This window comes from Pyxicephalus adspersus, chromosome 10 (genome assembly GCF_032062135.1).
Source record: "Pyxicephalus adspersus chromosome 10, UCB_Pads_2.0, whole genome shotgun sequence".
In the NCBI taxonomy this organism is placed as follows: Eukaryota; Metazoa; Chordata; class Amphibia; order Anura; family Pyxicephalidae; genus Pyxicephalus; species Pyxicephalus adspersus.
This window is the reverse complement of record NC_092867.1, coordinates 16,871,216-16,886,340: the sequence shown is the minus strand read 5'-3', so window position 1 is coordinate 16,886,340 and position 15,125 is coordinate 16,871,216. Positions and strand designations below refer to the sequence as shown.

Below are 15,125 nucleotides of genomic sequence, written 5' to 3'. Positions count from 1 at the left end.
CAGGACGGCGCAGGGCATGCTGGGAATTTCTAAATGACGCGAGATTTCGACAAATAAAACAATTCTGCTTTTAATTGCTAATAAGTGTTTTATATATTCCATTAAACGCATGGTATTTATGTTATTTCCAAATACTGATCTTCCGACAAGGAGAGGCTTGGAACGCAGAGTGAGACGCAACATCTTGCGAGATTTTGTGTAGCTGAAGCGCAGCTCTCGCGAGAGCAGACGGGCAGGTGACAAGCTATGGCTGCAGTGCTGTGTCGCAGTGCCCAGGTGAGAAGGACAATGACATGACTGCTGGCACTGTGTGACCTGTTAGGGGCACACAAATCTGGGCTCACCCTCACATTGCAAGCTTGTGTCCTTGGTGCCCACAACCCCCTCCTATTACCTGCAGTGGGAGACTCATGTGTACCTGTGTGTATATTATATAAAATTGTAACATTACTATTATATCTAGGTAAAACTTTTTTACAATTTTTTAAATATTTGGTATCCTGATCCGGGGAAGACCCTGGTGCATGCTGGGTGACTTTATGCAAAATGTCCTGGAAATATTATTATTATTACACAGTATTTATATAGCGCCAACATATTACACAGCGCTGTACAAAGTCATGTGACTAGCTGTCCCCAAAGGAGCTCACAATCTAATGCCCCTATCTCAGTTATGTCTTTAATACAGTCTAAGGACAATTTTGGGAAGAAGCCAATTAACCTAACTGCGTGTTTTTGGGAAGAAAACTGGAGTCCAAAACACGGGGAGAACCTGCAAACTCCATGCAGGCAGTCCTGGCCGAGATTCGAACATAGGACCCAGCGCTGCAAAGGCCGGAGGGCTAACCTCTGAGCCATGTGCTGCTAAGATGAGACCTCTGTATAGTCTCATTTAATGTGTATGCAAAGTTAAATCTCCATCATATTTATTCACCCATACATTATTATTATTACACAGTATTTATATAGCGCCAACATATTACGCAGCGCTGGACAAAGTCATGTGACTAGCTGCCCCCAAAGGGGGCATTTCATTAATGCACATGTTATTAATACAGTCTAAGGACAATTTTGGGAAGAAGCCAATTAACCTAACTATGTTTTTGGAATGTCTCCCACATTCCAAAAATAGTTACCATAGTTAGGTTAATTGGCTTCTTACCTGGAGGAAACCCACACAAACACAACCAGCAAACTCCATGCAGATACTGTCCTGGCCGAGATTCAAACCTGGGACCCAGCACTGCAAAGGTGAGAGTGCTAACCACTGATCAACCATGCTGCCCCGGCAATGTCAATCACTTGCAATGCACATATGGCATGTTTCTGTGTGTTGCTCATGTTTCTGTCTACATCATCTGGGTTGCAGACCTGCGGTTGCTGTGGGCATCTGCTACTTCCAGGTGTGTCTCATATCACCACATAGGAGCTAGGGGAGCAGCAATACTGCAGCCCAGGTATTCATCACCACCTGTCAGATCCCTGCAACTTGTATATAAATGGATGTCATCAGGAAGAACATTCACACCTACTGATTATCGCAGTGTTTTAGGGACACGTAGGGCCCCTTTTACAAAAAGAGAGGCGGAACAACCAGCATGCAAACAATAAACCTTAAGGCCCCAATAAAATATGTTCTGCATCAGCCCATGTATGTTTGGGTAACCTATTTATTTCAATGAGCAGTTTTAAAATATGACTTGCATTTTTTTAAAGAGGACAGTGCACTTAAGAGTGTTGCAGTGTGGATTGTGTTTGACCTCATCCCCGATCTGAAGTAACCCCCCCCCCCTCATCTACAGATCTATACTTACCCCAGATCAGTTCCTATATTGTTTTGCATTCCAGCACTATGATAGACTTGTCTGTCTGCTTATCCCAGAGGAGAGAGCCCAATAGAAGTCTATTAGGCTGCAGTGGTCAGACACCCCAGGCCCCACTTGAAAAAGTGTTAGTACAATTCTACATCTTTACTCCCAGTTCATGTGTCTTAGCTTTCTAATGTAGAGCAGAGAGAATGGCCACACAGTACAGAACTTCCAAAAGGAAAACAAAGGGGTTAAAAGGAACGTGTAGTGCAGCAGTCACCAACCAGTGGTCCACAGAAATATTTGGATATTATTTGCAATTTTTATGTTTTAATTATAATCAAACATAAAGAATATTCTAATAAATTCTTATATTCTGTGACCATTTTCACTTTTACATTGCGCTATATTCAGGAACTGTACTAGAGATGGAAAAACAAGGGAGGCGCAGTATGATGTCAGTGTAGTCTTAAATTGGATGAGGCGACCATTGCCGAGCTGTACGCTTCAGTGTTGTTTCCAACATTACAACAGTCACCCCGCTCCGCAATTACCGATTCTCATCCGTTTTTTATTTTATTTATTTCCCAGATGCTGTTTGAGGTAAGTATGACTTTAACTGTTTATTTAACTGCTATATTTATTGGCATCAAATAGTTTGACATTGATAACTATCATTTCTTGTTTGGTCTTAGACTGGAATTAAATAAACCCATAATGAGTAAGAAAAAGCAAAGAAATACTTTGCATTTTTTTAGTAGTACCAAAGATAATGCAACTAATGATAATAGTAACAATAGTAATACTTCACTTAACCGTGAGCTTATCAGTGAATCAGAGCCTCAACAGTCCTCATCAGGCACCATTAAGAAGATCATTATATCACAAAAGTATTATTAATGGTCCAAAGGATTTAAAATTATGAATTTAGTGGTCTGTGTGGTCCCAAAGGTTGGCAACCTCTTTTGTAGTGTGTATGAAGCCCTTCTGTGCAGGGTCCTCTCCTCCTTCTGTGTCACTGTCTGTATCTGTCTGACATTTGCATCTCATATTCAATGTACAGCACTGCATAATATATTGGCGCTATATAAAAACTGTATTCATAATAATAATAATAATATAAAAGACTAGATTTGCTGGCCTATTCTGAAAATGCTCGTTACTTCACCTGCTAATCAAACATTTTAATACATAGTCATTTTCAGACCTGGAACAAGAATTTAGATCTGGAGTTGTGAATTTGGTGTAAAATGTTAAAATATTAGTAACACTTTGTTTTGAACTTTTTCATTGTAGATTCTGGGCAGAGGTTTTCCTCGCTGTTTGGCCACAACTCAAAATCTCCATTGCCGATGGAGTTCAGCAAAACCAGAGGCATCTTCTTCAAGCCCTGGAGAGGGCTCAACATTTCCTCCCCTGGCAACATTCACAGAAGAGGAGGCCATGATGAGAGACATGGGTATTTGGATAATGAACGGTTCCCTCACGGGATGTCCGCTCAGTTGTCTTCGTCTAATTCGTCTAAATATTAAAGAGCACCTGTGATGTTTTAATAATAGGGACGTGTGGGTGGGTAGACTTGGTTCTGTCTTTGATGAGGCCTGTTCTGGTCTTGTATACCCCCCATCTCTTTGTAGCAGGATGATGTTAGGTTGAGGGAGGGTTTGGTGTGGTAGACTTTGCACTTCAGAACATTATAAAGTGTAACAGAGTAACAACATACAGGACTTGACTGGTGCAGGGACTGGGTCCAAACACTACAGATGAAATTTCAGATCACACAACAGTGGGGAGAATGTACACTGGTGACTGAAAAATAACCCAATTCACAAAGCTAACACTACAGGATAAGTACCCCTAAGAGTCATTCCAGCCTGGCCAATCAAAATGGCTATAGAGCATCTCCAGGAAGAGAAGAAGATGACAGCGCCCTGTGATGGAACGGGTACAGGCGAGTATAGTGGGTTTAATTTTGCTTTAAGTGTTTGTAAACCCTGAATCTGTTTTCAGTTAAGCAGCATGGCTCACTGTTTACAATCCATTTTGGGAATCGACCAATTCACACATCCATTTCATTGCCATGCTTCAGTAGACTCATGCCAACACTTGTAATGTTAACATGGTTTGAGTTACAGCAGCCAGTTTGTCATAAATGCAATGCCATCATGCCATGCAATGCCTTTGCTTTGCAATGTATTGAGGTGCCATTCATAATAAATGGCACCAAGAGGCACCCCATACAATAGGTTGGGTTGCTGCCTGTTGTGGAAACACACATTAACACATGCAATTGGTGCACATTGCTGAAACAAATGTGAATGGAATCCTTAGTTTCAAATGTTGTCAGCAGTAGCACTTCCTGATGCAGACTGACAATGCTAAGCCACTGGATTACTATCAGCTGTGGTCAGTCTGCACGGGGCACTGCTTTATCGCCTACATGACACACTCCATTAGCTGCCGTGTGCCTACCATGTTCATTCCATCAGTTAACTGTTACCTGTCTATTATGCACACCTCTTGGGCTGATGTGTTAAAGCTCCCCAAGTCTGGAGAGGATACACTTTCATCAGTCAAGCTGGGTGATCCAGCAAACCTGGAATGTATTTATTAGGTCATATGCTATTTTTAGCAAATATTTTTAATCCTAGACCCGAATTATTCTAGGTTTGCTGGATCACCCAGGTTCAAAGTGTATCCTCTCCAGCCTTGGAGAGCTTTTATGAATCAGGCCCCTTAAGTTAGCAGTTGGGCAACTTTTCAGTTGCCTCATCCATACAGCGAACTGCATGCAATAGAAGAAAAGGATTTATTCAGTTCATTCCATGTATCTAATCACCATAATCTGATCATACTTTTCCAACACACAGTTTAGTTATCAGTTTACAGCCTGGATGAATCTCTTTTCTTTGCAGTGAGAAAATTTGCCCAGGATCGGATTGCTCCACTTGTGAAAACTATGGATGCCAATTCAAAAATGGATGACTCCGTCATACAGGGTCTGTTTGAACTTGGGGTCAGTATGAGTGCTAGTTCCTAGTATCTGTGACTTTGTTTTCAAGAAAAGAATAAAGGGATTTAGATATGGATAATGAATAAAAATAAAGTGCACAATATTAAAGGGGCTGCATATACTGTATGGGCAATGACAGCTATTCATGTGGGGGTTATAACTTCAACCACTTGCAGTGCCATACTGCACTGCATCAGTGCACATACACAGCATCAGTTTATTTAAATTGCAGAAAAAGATACATCCTATTTTCTAGTTCATTCCCAGTGTTTCATTATTTGATATAATCTATCCCTTCCACCTCTGCATGATCTGCTCTGTGTCTTCTTACAGTAGTCCTGTGTCCTCCCTCTGCTGCCCATTTTCCTGATCAGTCACCTTTGCACCCTGCAAAATAAAAACCCTGCATAAAGGGGAGCCTTTGATATGTTAGTCTTACTACTGGGATTTATAGATGCCACTGAGTAAAAGTACTGGCTGCACCTGGCAAGTCATACATGACCATGGTGTTATTTAAGCTGGATGGATTTTTTTTAAACCAGTTTAATGAGATAACAGACATATACACATGGAATATTTGACATTACATTTTATTTTTATAGTATGTACATCTTATTTGAAACTTTCTGAGTTGATTTAGATATTTTCTATTGAATAAAGTATATCTTGATCGAAAAGTTTTTTTTAGTTTTGGATAACATAGAAAAGTAATAGTGAATATTAGTTTTTACTTCCCTCTGTGCCTTTTAACCCTCTCAAAGAAATTACCGTCTTTTTTTGTTCTGGGGATCAGTGTCTCTGGGGCAAAAAAGTGAGGGAAAAAATACAAAGATCTGTGTTGTCACCAAAATGCAAAAAGAATAATCTTGTAGTAGAGACATTTAGATAAAAACTAGGAGGTTTGCATATCCTGGCTTCCACTCTTTCCATATTACAAAGACAGTGTGTTATAGATTAAGCTCATGGCAGGCCTCCTAAAATTCAGCACAGCTATTTATTTTATTACAAATGATAACTACTCAAGTATTTTTGTGTTTCATCCTTTTGACTCCATATCTTCTTCCTTTTAGCTAATGGGGATAGAGGTGGATCCGAAGTACGGAGGCACCGGATCAACATTTTTTTCATCCATTCTGGTGATTGAGGAGTTGGCTAAAGTGGACCCATCAGTGTCACTTATATGTGACATCCAGAACACACTTATCAATGCCTTGTTTATGAGATTGGGGACAGAGGAACAGAAAGACACCTACCTTAACAGGCTGTGCAAAGACATGGTAAGAACCTCCTAGTTGTGTCATGATTTAGACCCTTATCTCTTCTCACTGAAGAGACTTTCACCAGTGATGACTCCAAAGTTAGAGTCAATGCTGCATGATAGTCTGTAGAGCATCAAAGACTTGGGAGAATTCAAAATTGAACTTGTTACATTTTTATTTTATAATAACTAATAGCTAAATTCTGTTTAAGTATTTTTTTCTTTTTATGCCATGAAAGATAAAGCAACAGATTCACTTAAATCCCCTGTTTACTCTAGCCATAGATACTTACCTTTTCTTGTCTTCCCTGCAACCCATGATGTCTACCAGGAGCAGAAGGAGCCTTCCTGAGTAAGCTGTACATTGCTTAAGTTTCCCCATGTGATAATGCTGATGCTTGGTGAATAGCTAAGTTCTGTCACTAAGAAATAAGTATCTCGCCAATAGGGGTGCAGCAGCAATAAGAAAGCTGAATATATGCTGCTGGGACTGGGGCAATTTAGGCCCAAGTCTAGACTAAGTTTACCCTTATCCATTTCAACCTCGCCAAGTTTACCCTTATCCATCTCTCCCTCCTATCCACCTTATTACCCATCCACCTGGTTTAAAAAAAATTCTGAAGCTAGATGTTATTTGCCTAACCCCACTGTTCATGTTCCTTGTTGGCCAGCCACCTTTAGATCCAGAGAGGACCCAGCTACTAGACAGGCAATAGAAATGTCAATGTAATCCGGGCAGCAACATGGGCATCTAAGGACAGACCCTCTTGCTCCGAAGGACACTAAACCTAGAGCAAACATGTCAATGGATTTAAAGTTAACGGTGTTTTTTTAGGTGACATAAGGAAAGGGTGTGGAGGTCCAGTGACCAGGAATTCAGGTATAAAGCAAACCTGTTCCCTTTGCCTGTATAACACAGTTTTGCTTAAACATTAGCAATAGCGGAGACCTATGTTTGTGGAAGCAGATTATTATAGCAGGATAATGCTCTACATTTGTCCTGCTGGTATTGTGATCAGTGTTGTTACCAGTATGCAGATAATTGAGAATAAACCCGCATTGTACCTTATTCACAGGTGGGCAGTTTCTGCCTTTCTGAAGCGGGTTCTGGCAGTGATGCTTTTTCCCTGAAGACCACAGCTCAGAAGCACAAAGATTACTATGTGATCAACGGCTCCAAAATGTGGATCAGTAATTCCGAGGAGGCCGGAGTCTTCCTGGTCATGGCCAATGCTGATGTCTCTGCAGTAAGTCCTCTGTTTGTCTCCTCTTTTCTATCTGCTTTTTTTAAATCAATAGTGTAATGTCAAATTTCTGCACGCCGCTAATGCTGAACTTTCCTTTTGAAACTGATGTTTGGTTTAGCAGTAAGGCTTATCTCGTGGTTGAAATATGCAGATCCGGAGGTCCGACGTTTTAGTCTGCATGATTGTTATCATAAAAACTATGCAGGTATTTTTGTACCTTTTAAATTTATATATGGAGCAGCCTGACATTTTTGTAGTGGAAAGCACCTTATAATTGTACATATATTAAGAAGCTGAATATTGTGTTATGACTGTTTTGTATTCATTTTATTCCTTCCTATATTTATTCCTTTATACGGTGATTGTACACTCTTGGTCAGCCTTTCTGAACTTTTATAACATGGGGAACCCTTGAAATAACTTTCAGATCTTCAAGGAACCGCTGATAAAATTACTAAATCCACAGCTCACAGTACAGTGAGAAGAATGTCACCCTTACAGATAACCAAAACAGACTAACCTGAGAGGTACAGAAACTAGAAACTTCTCTACTGGTTCTGATGGTATTTGTAAAAAGGATACAGTTACCCTAAGGTGTGCTGGATAATTATATACATTCCATTATAATTGACTCTTACTTATGTCAAGGTTGAGGCCGTTGTGAAGCTTTGCTGCCTCCTCCTCCTAAATAATAAAAATACTCCAACTGTTGGATGTCGAAAATATCCAATATCCAATGAGTTCCTAAATCATTAGACAGTGTTGCTTCTCTAAGGTACACTAACACTAGGTACAATTAGTGTTGTCATCTTAGGACAGGAAGTATGTTACTGGCAGACAAACCAAGTAAATATAGGGATGCGGTGGAAGCCCCCCAAAAGTGAAAAAAGTAACATAGCCACTATATTATAGAATATAATAGAATTGTTATATGTAAAAATTGATCATTTCTTTGTGATTTACACAGCAGGAGGATTGTGCAGCATAGCAATGCTTTCTAGACTCTTGGATTACACAGTAGTTGTACAACCATTCAAATCATACTTTTCTTGTGTATTTCAGGGATACAGAGGGATTACTTGTTTCATAGTGCCTAAGGACGCTGAAGGATTTCACATTGGAAAAAAAGAGGATAAATTGGGACTCCGAGCATCATCAACCTGCACTCTGTCATTTGATAATGTGAAGGTACAGCTGGGACTAGGAGGAGGGTTAATGCTTTTTTTCATGACTATGGAAGGGCAGTTCTGTGTATTTCAATGTAACCCCAGTCAAAACCTATTTTATTTTACAATTAGTGGAGTGGGAAAGGTTTAGAACAACTGGTGGGTATTTATTGGTGTTCGGAATTACCCCTCAGAGACATAACAGGGAGTGGATATCTTCTTAAAATCAGGGAAGAGTTGTCACCTGATAAAGTGTGACTGTGTCATCTGCATTTTCATTGGACAGTAAGGCGAAAGCTTATTTATCAGCCAACGTAGTTAGAGAAGGGGAAGTGACACAGAAGGTTGGTCAGCTGAACCAGAAAAAGATTTGCAGATAGGTTCTGTTGCTTCTAATCAATCTGAACAGTTTTCTAAGGCCCTGTCATCGATAGGTGTCCATCACAGTTATTTTTTCCACCACCAATTTTCCAGGTTAAATAACAGCCAGCTTCATTCAACCCATTTCAACCCACCTTGGGCTTACTGAAGAGCGTTAGAGTTTCAGAGAGCAGTACCATATTATTATGTGACACTACTCTCTACAGAATGCGGGACACATACACCACTAAGATGACAAAGATGAACCTGTGACCACACAAATGGACCTAAGGCCCATAGAAAAAAGTTTTCTATATGGACAAGAGTGGATGCAGGGGTGATCCATGGGAGTGTGGGGGTGGATGAAGTAGGGGGGGGGGGACTAGAATTGGGCATTTTATAAAGAGCAGTCATTCCATCCACTGCACTCTGTAAAAGTGATCATGTGCTGTATTTCATACAGGTTCCAGAATCCAGTATCCTCGGCCAGCTGGGACAAGGCTACAAATACGCTATAGGAATGCTGAATGAAGGGCGAATTGGAATTGCTGCCCAGGTGATGTCATGTCACACCAGATATGCTGCACTTTTGCTTATAAACCCACTTCTTTTATTTCCCTTATATTTCCTTATATACAAAACAATAGTCATGTATACTAAAAGCCATAGTCACACTGGAGGAGTGGTTGTAGACATTTGATAGTATGCTGTCATCTGCCATGTTTATTATTGGAAAGTTGATTTATTATGAGGATAAAACCTGGAGAAATGTATTGTAGAGATGTACTTTATATTTTTTATTTAGCCTGAACGTACAACTGCCTATAAAGTCTGAGTATTTTTAAATAATTATTTATTTCTAATGTCTAGACCTTTCATCTCTGATTCATTATCTAATTTCATGTCATTAAATAATCTGATTTTACTCCTTCTGTGTGCTGCAGATGCTGGGATTGGCTCAGGGCTGTTTTGATCAGACCATCCCATACACCAAGCAGAGGGTGCAGTTTGGGAAAAGGATATTTGACTTTCAGGTATAATCATTACAGTTTGCATGTTTGTGTTACCCGTATCAAATTGGAGCAGCCATTTTTTTCTTGGGGCAGGCGTATTATTATTTAGCTAACAAGTGATTGCTGGTTTGTAACCCCCAAATCATATCATGTTAGAATAAAGCTAAGGTCATGTTTACTAATATTGTGTTCCTTAAAACTGATCATGGATACCCTATTTAGGATGAGCTTTCAGCTCTCAGTTTGCAGTCCTAAGAGCAAATAGTAAAAGGAAAGTATCTGGCCATCCTCATGTGAGTTGTTTGGGAGGCAGAGATGTTGTAAGTCTTTAAAGCCATACCTTTATGCCTCTGCTTCATAGGGCTGACATTGCTCTGAGATACTTTTGTTGTTTTTTTACGGGTTTTATAGCAATTAGGCAAAACTCACCGAAAAATGTCCAATATTTATTAAATTTTAAAGAAAAACACACAAAAATCTGTTGTAAAAAATAGTGAAACATATAATATAACTGTACAGAAGCATGTATAATATAATATATATATATATTATATGAAGATTTCTTTGTATTGAACTCAATACAGCTATTTTTTATTGAATCCAATACAAAATATTTGATTTTCCTGCCCCTCCTCCTGCCCGCACCCACGCATGCACCAACGTCACCGGAAATCGTCTCCGTAGTTCGAGGCTGTAGATGAAAGGATGTGTCCCCAGGACCTGCGGGCACCAGCAGGACGGCGGGGGATGCTGACGGAGCAAAGTAAGTGTTTTTTTTTTTTTTAGCTTTTAAGAGACCCCGAGTCACACTCAGGGTTACCACTAGGAGGGTTAATGAACTTAGTGTAAATATATGTGGCATACTGATTTCCATTCATATCCTGGTCCCTTCCATTCCTTTATTAACCCTTGACATATGTGGTCAAATCTAAACAATACAATTGTTTGGCACCCTAACAAAATTTGAGATTGTGTGTGCAACATCATCACATCTCCCCACATGGAGGCAGATGTAAATGATGTACAGTTAACTCCCTATCCAGCACATTTAATATGTGGATAATCAGACATAAAAGTCTGATATTCTTCATATTGGGGTGGGTAAGGTCCCTTGGAAGCTTTCTTATACAAAGAGTGGCAAGTGTTTGACTACCTTAACAAGGCAGTGTCTCATATAACAGCAAATCTGAGCAATGATATATAAAATCCTATTACCAGCCATTTATTTTATTACCTATTCACTATTACCTATATAGTTGGGTTCTTCTTGTCTCTCCCAACTGCAGTAATTGAGTTGATATCCGCTTAAAATACTCCTGTTTTGTATTATTCCCCCGAAACCTGTTTTTTGCCTGTATGATCAGTTTGGAACCGTCCGTTTTAAGAATAATTGAAAAATACCTTTTCTTTTTCTTCTTCTGCACAGGGTATGCAGCATCAGATCTCACACGTGGCCACTCAGCTGGAGGCTGCCCGACTGCTTACCTACAATGCAGCCAGGCTGAGGGAAGCTGGCAGACCTTTTAGAAAGGAGGCCTGCATGGCCAAGTACTTCTCCTCAGAGGTAATGCTGCATTATGTGGTAGTACAGTAACCAGTGGATTAGTGTAAAGTATGTCCAATCCAGTTTAATGGACTAAATAGCAGAAATAAAGGCATCCAGAAATGCCTATGGTGATTTTAAAGTTCACATTTTTTTTCTTTATGCCTAAAGTCAAACAATATATTGAAACTGGTTGGCTACTGTAGGGAGCTCAGATTCTAGAAATCAAACTCTTCTGTTTTGTTTCCTTTCTCTGCTCCATTGCCACTAGGTGGCGCCATATATACAATTATAAAATCCCACTAATAGTAGTACATAGTATGGCCCTATACTAGTGGTCCTTGCAGCCTATTCTCATTATAAATTTAATAATGCATTGACAAAATAATGTTTAAAATGTTTCACTTATAATTTAAATAAAAAAATATTTGTATTAACCAGTTTAGATCATTTTAGCTTTAGTTTGTTATTCAACTCTAGGTACATCACTTATTTTATTGCATGTAGATTCTTGGGTAAATATATCCTAACTAAACCTCAATTTTTGTTAAAGATGTTTTACTAATCTTCATGGCCTAATTTCCAAAACTTTCAGGAAACAATCTGAATATATTCAAAACCAGGTGCCAAGTAAGCTATTGCGGGGGTTTAGTTTGGCTATGTACACACAGCAGATAATTATCATCCAATATGAGCCTCGGGGCTTGTCTCGGACGAGAATCTGACATGTGTGAAGCAGTTGTCCACTGTCCTTCAAGGATCCGTCCTGGCGGCTCCATGAACCACAGAGGACGAACAGCTGCAATGGAAGTGAAGGGGAGAGAGCGCAGCCGGATGTCACTCACACGTTCTCCCCCCTCCCCTCTCCATAGAGCAGAACAGCGCTGTATGTACAGTGCTCATTCATTTTTTGTCTTTTGTCATTGGAAACAATCATGAAAGATCGTTTCCAACAACAAAAATCTAACGTGTGTATGCAGCCTTAGGGTGAGGGCCAGGCGCTAAGGACTTAGGTTTTAAAGGTAAGCCTGGAGTTAGGATGTAGTGCAGCCTTTTTTTGGTTACATTGGTGGCTACAGGTACATTTTTAATGTTAGGTTAGGACCAACTCAGATGAGTATGTTCATAGAACTCCAACACTTTTTTAACTTTCACAATTTATCATTTTAAATAATATTACGGCTGTAGTGAGTCCAGGTTCTGGAATGGTTTGGTGCCACCGTAATATTCTGACATGCTAAATTATATTCATGCTTGTCAGAAGTAACTCTCCTTCAGTTCTAGAGAAGACTTTGTTCACCTTTTATGAACCGTCACATGACCAAATGATCTTTTCATTTTCTTAGGTGGCAGCAATGACAACTAGCAAGTGCTTAGAATGGATGGGAGGTGTTGGCTTTACCAAGGATTATCCAATAGAAAAATATTACCGGGATGTCAAGATCGGTAAGATGCATCACACTGTCCTGTATTACCATGATGTGAAGCATATATTTGTAATATATATCTGATCCTAGATATGTATTTTATTGTATTGGGTTTTGTATTCGGTTTCCCCGCACCATTTTGTCCATTTATTGGAGTTCTTAGTCTAGTTCCTTGTCAGTCTCTGTCTTCCATCAGGTGTGTCACTTGTCTGTCAGCTGTTTTCATTTGTTCATAAATATCTCTAAATATGAACTTTTCAAAAGAAAATCTAAGTTTGATGATAACAGACCAGCATGTGTCATGGTTTCATTAACAAACCTATTATCATTCTATGTTCTTTGTACTGAGAATATATATATTATTGTTTTTAAAGGTACAGTCTATGAGGGAACATCCAACATCCAACTGAGCACAATTGCCAAGTTCATTGATGAGGAATATTGAAGCAAAGGAATCCGATCCATCCTCAGGGTCCCTCTGATTTTACAAAATTAATGACGCACATGAATGTTCTTACCGGGATCAATGAGTATTATTGTTTGATTGTCCAGATATCATTGCCACTGATTCCCAGGTCCCAATTTCTTCAGTGTTCTCCCAAAAAGGAACATTTATCATAAAAAGACAATGCAAATAATGCACTACAGCCTTCACAAGCCAATGGCTCTTAGAGGGTCAGTCTACCCAAAATAGATGGTTTGATCTTGGGAGGAGACTGGTGGAAACAATCACCATTATATTATATCTCTCAGGGGCTGCAGTGGCAAGATCCCATGATGGAGTACACACACTCCGATCCCCATGTGTGGAAGTTTTACTTCCCCTATTGCATTTTCTGTAATCATTCAGCTGGAAGGCATTCTCTATATGGTAATGAAATACAATGGAAGCTCCATGTCTGTTATGAGATTAGCATAAGAAATAATTGCAGATATTGCAATTAAAACCTTTTGAAACACTAGCTCTTGTTTGGATAAAATGTTGTCCTGGAAAGTAAGAGCTAGGATCCCACAACTGTAGTCTCAGAGAGATATAAGAGTTATTGGATGATTAAGATTTTTTGGTATAGTCAAGAACTACACTATGAGATTGGGTAGGTTGACCCTGTTATCAATGAAAACACTTGAGTGTGAAAGAAGCAGCTTTATGTCTACCTATTCATTGTGCAGGGAATAAAAGCAGAACCAAAGCACATATTGTGGTTGATGGGCTTTTGCAAGTATGTGCTGTATAATTGGACTGTTACTTCCCAAAGTGCCCCCTTCATTGGTACAAGTCTGTGTTCTCCTTCGATGCTTTGTGTCTCCTACCGGGTTCAGCATCTTCGTTCATGTTGGTCGACACACGAGAATAAATTCATCCCGGCAACTAGGACACGCCAAGATTTCACTTGGCTTGGCCGGCAACACATTATGTTTTGCACCTGAAAGTGTTGTTTTTGTAGCAGAGTCCAAGAGATCAAACTTTTAACTCACCCTCATTTTACACGCAAGTATAAAGCTTCTTCTTCCATGGGCTGTTCTTTTAGAGACTACTTCAAGTGTATCTCTTTCTATATGTAATGGTGCTATTAATTTACTGGACTTACCAAGTATTCAGCTATTCAACTTCCTAGAAACCAGTAACTGGCAGATGAGGGATCTTCCTTTATTGAGGGTAATCATCTGGATATTCTTGAGTATTCTTTAAGCTTTTGGTGCTAATAAGTGACAGGTGCACACTAAAGGGGTAATTCCACAAACATGAAAATCCAGTTTTTTCAAATCAGCAGCTTGAATCCACTTTCCGCTTATTCTTCAGATGGTAAAAATCACTGTGTCTAATTTTTTTGGGTTTCCTTACCTTTAAGCAACACAAGGGGGTCCCACTCTCCCTGCTGATTACATTACAAAGTACAGCAGGGAAAGGAGACTTTAATGATGCCATGGTGGAGGTCTAAGCTGGAAAGTGTAATGGGGGGAACCATTCACTGTCTTTGATATGAGTTCCCCTATAACTGATAACTGCTTTGTATGGCTCAGACCTTTGTGTTTCCGAATGAAGATTATTATGTTGTTAAGGTTTGCTTTGGTAATATAATATGTGCAAAAATGTTACATGATGATGGCTGTGCTGGACTGAAGCACTTCTTGTATCCATGCTGATTCAGGTCACAATGAGAAATCCGTTTATTAATGTAGCAATTCTGTTTTCCTAATACAGCACTTTGTTATATGGAGAAATAAAAAATTGTTGAAGTGTTTTTATGACCATTTATGTCTTTAAAATTATTAAATACGGGTGGGTTTT

At 39.5% G+C, this 15,125-nt stretch overlaps 1 protein-coding gene across 1 annotated transcript; it reads left to right on the top strand.

Annotated features, from left to right (window-relative positions):
* Window positions 1–126: 126 nt before the first annotated feature.
* On the top strand, window positions 127–15,078 carry ACADSB (acyl-CoA dehydrogenase short/branched chain). Its single transcript, XM_072423156.1, has 11 exons — window positions 127–276; window positions 3,105–3,267; window positions 4,724–4,824; window positions 5,892–6,098; window positions 7,156–7,326; window positions 8,389–8,514; window positions 9,316–9,408; window positions 9,797–9,886; window positions 11,292–11,429; window positions 12,755–12,854; window positions 13,210–15,078. The coding sequence occupies exons 1-11, from the start codon at window positions 247–249 to the stop codon at window positions 13,278–13,280; spliced, it is 1,290 nt and encodes a 429-aa protein (XP_072279257.1). The 5' UTR covers window positions 127–246; the 3' UTR covers window positions 13,281–15,078.
* The last annotated feature ends 47 nt before the right edge of the window (window positions 15,079–15,125 follow it).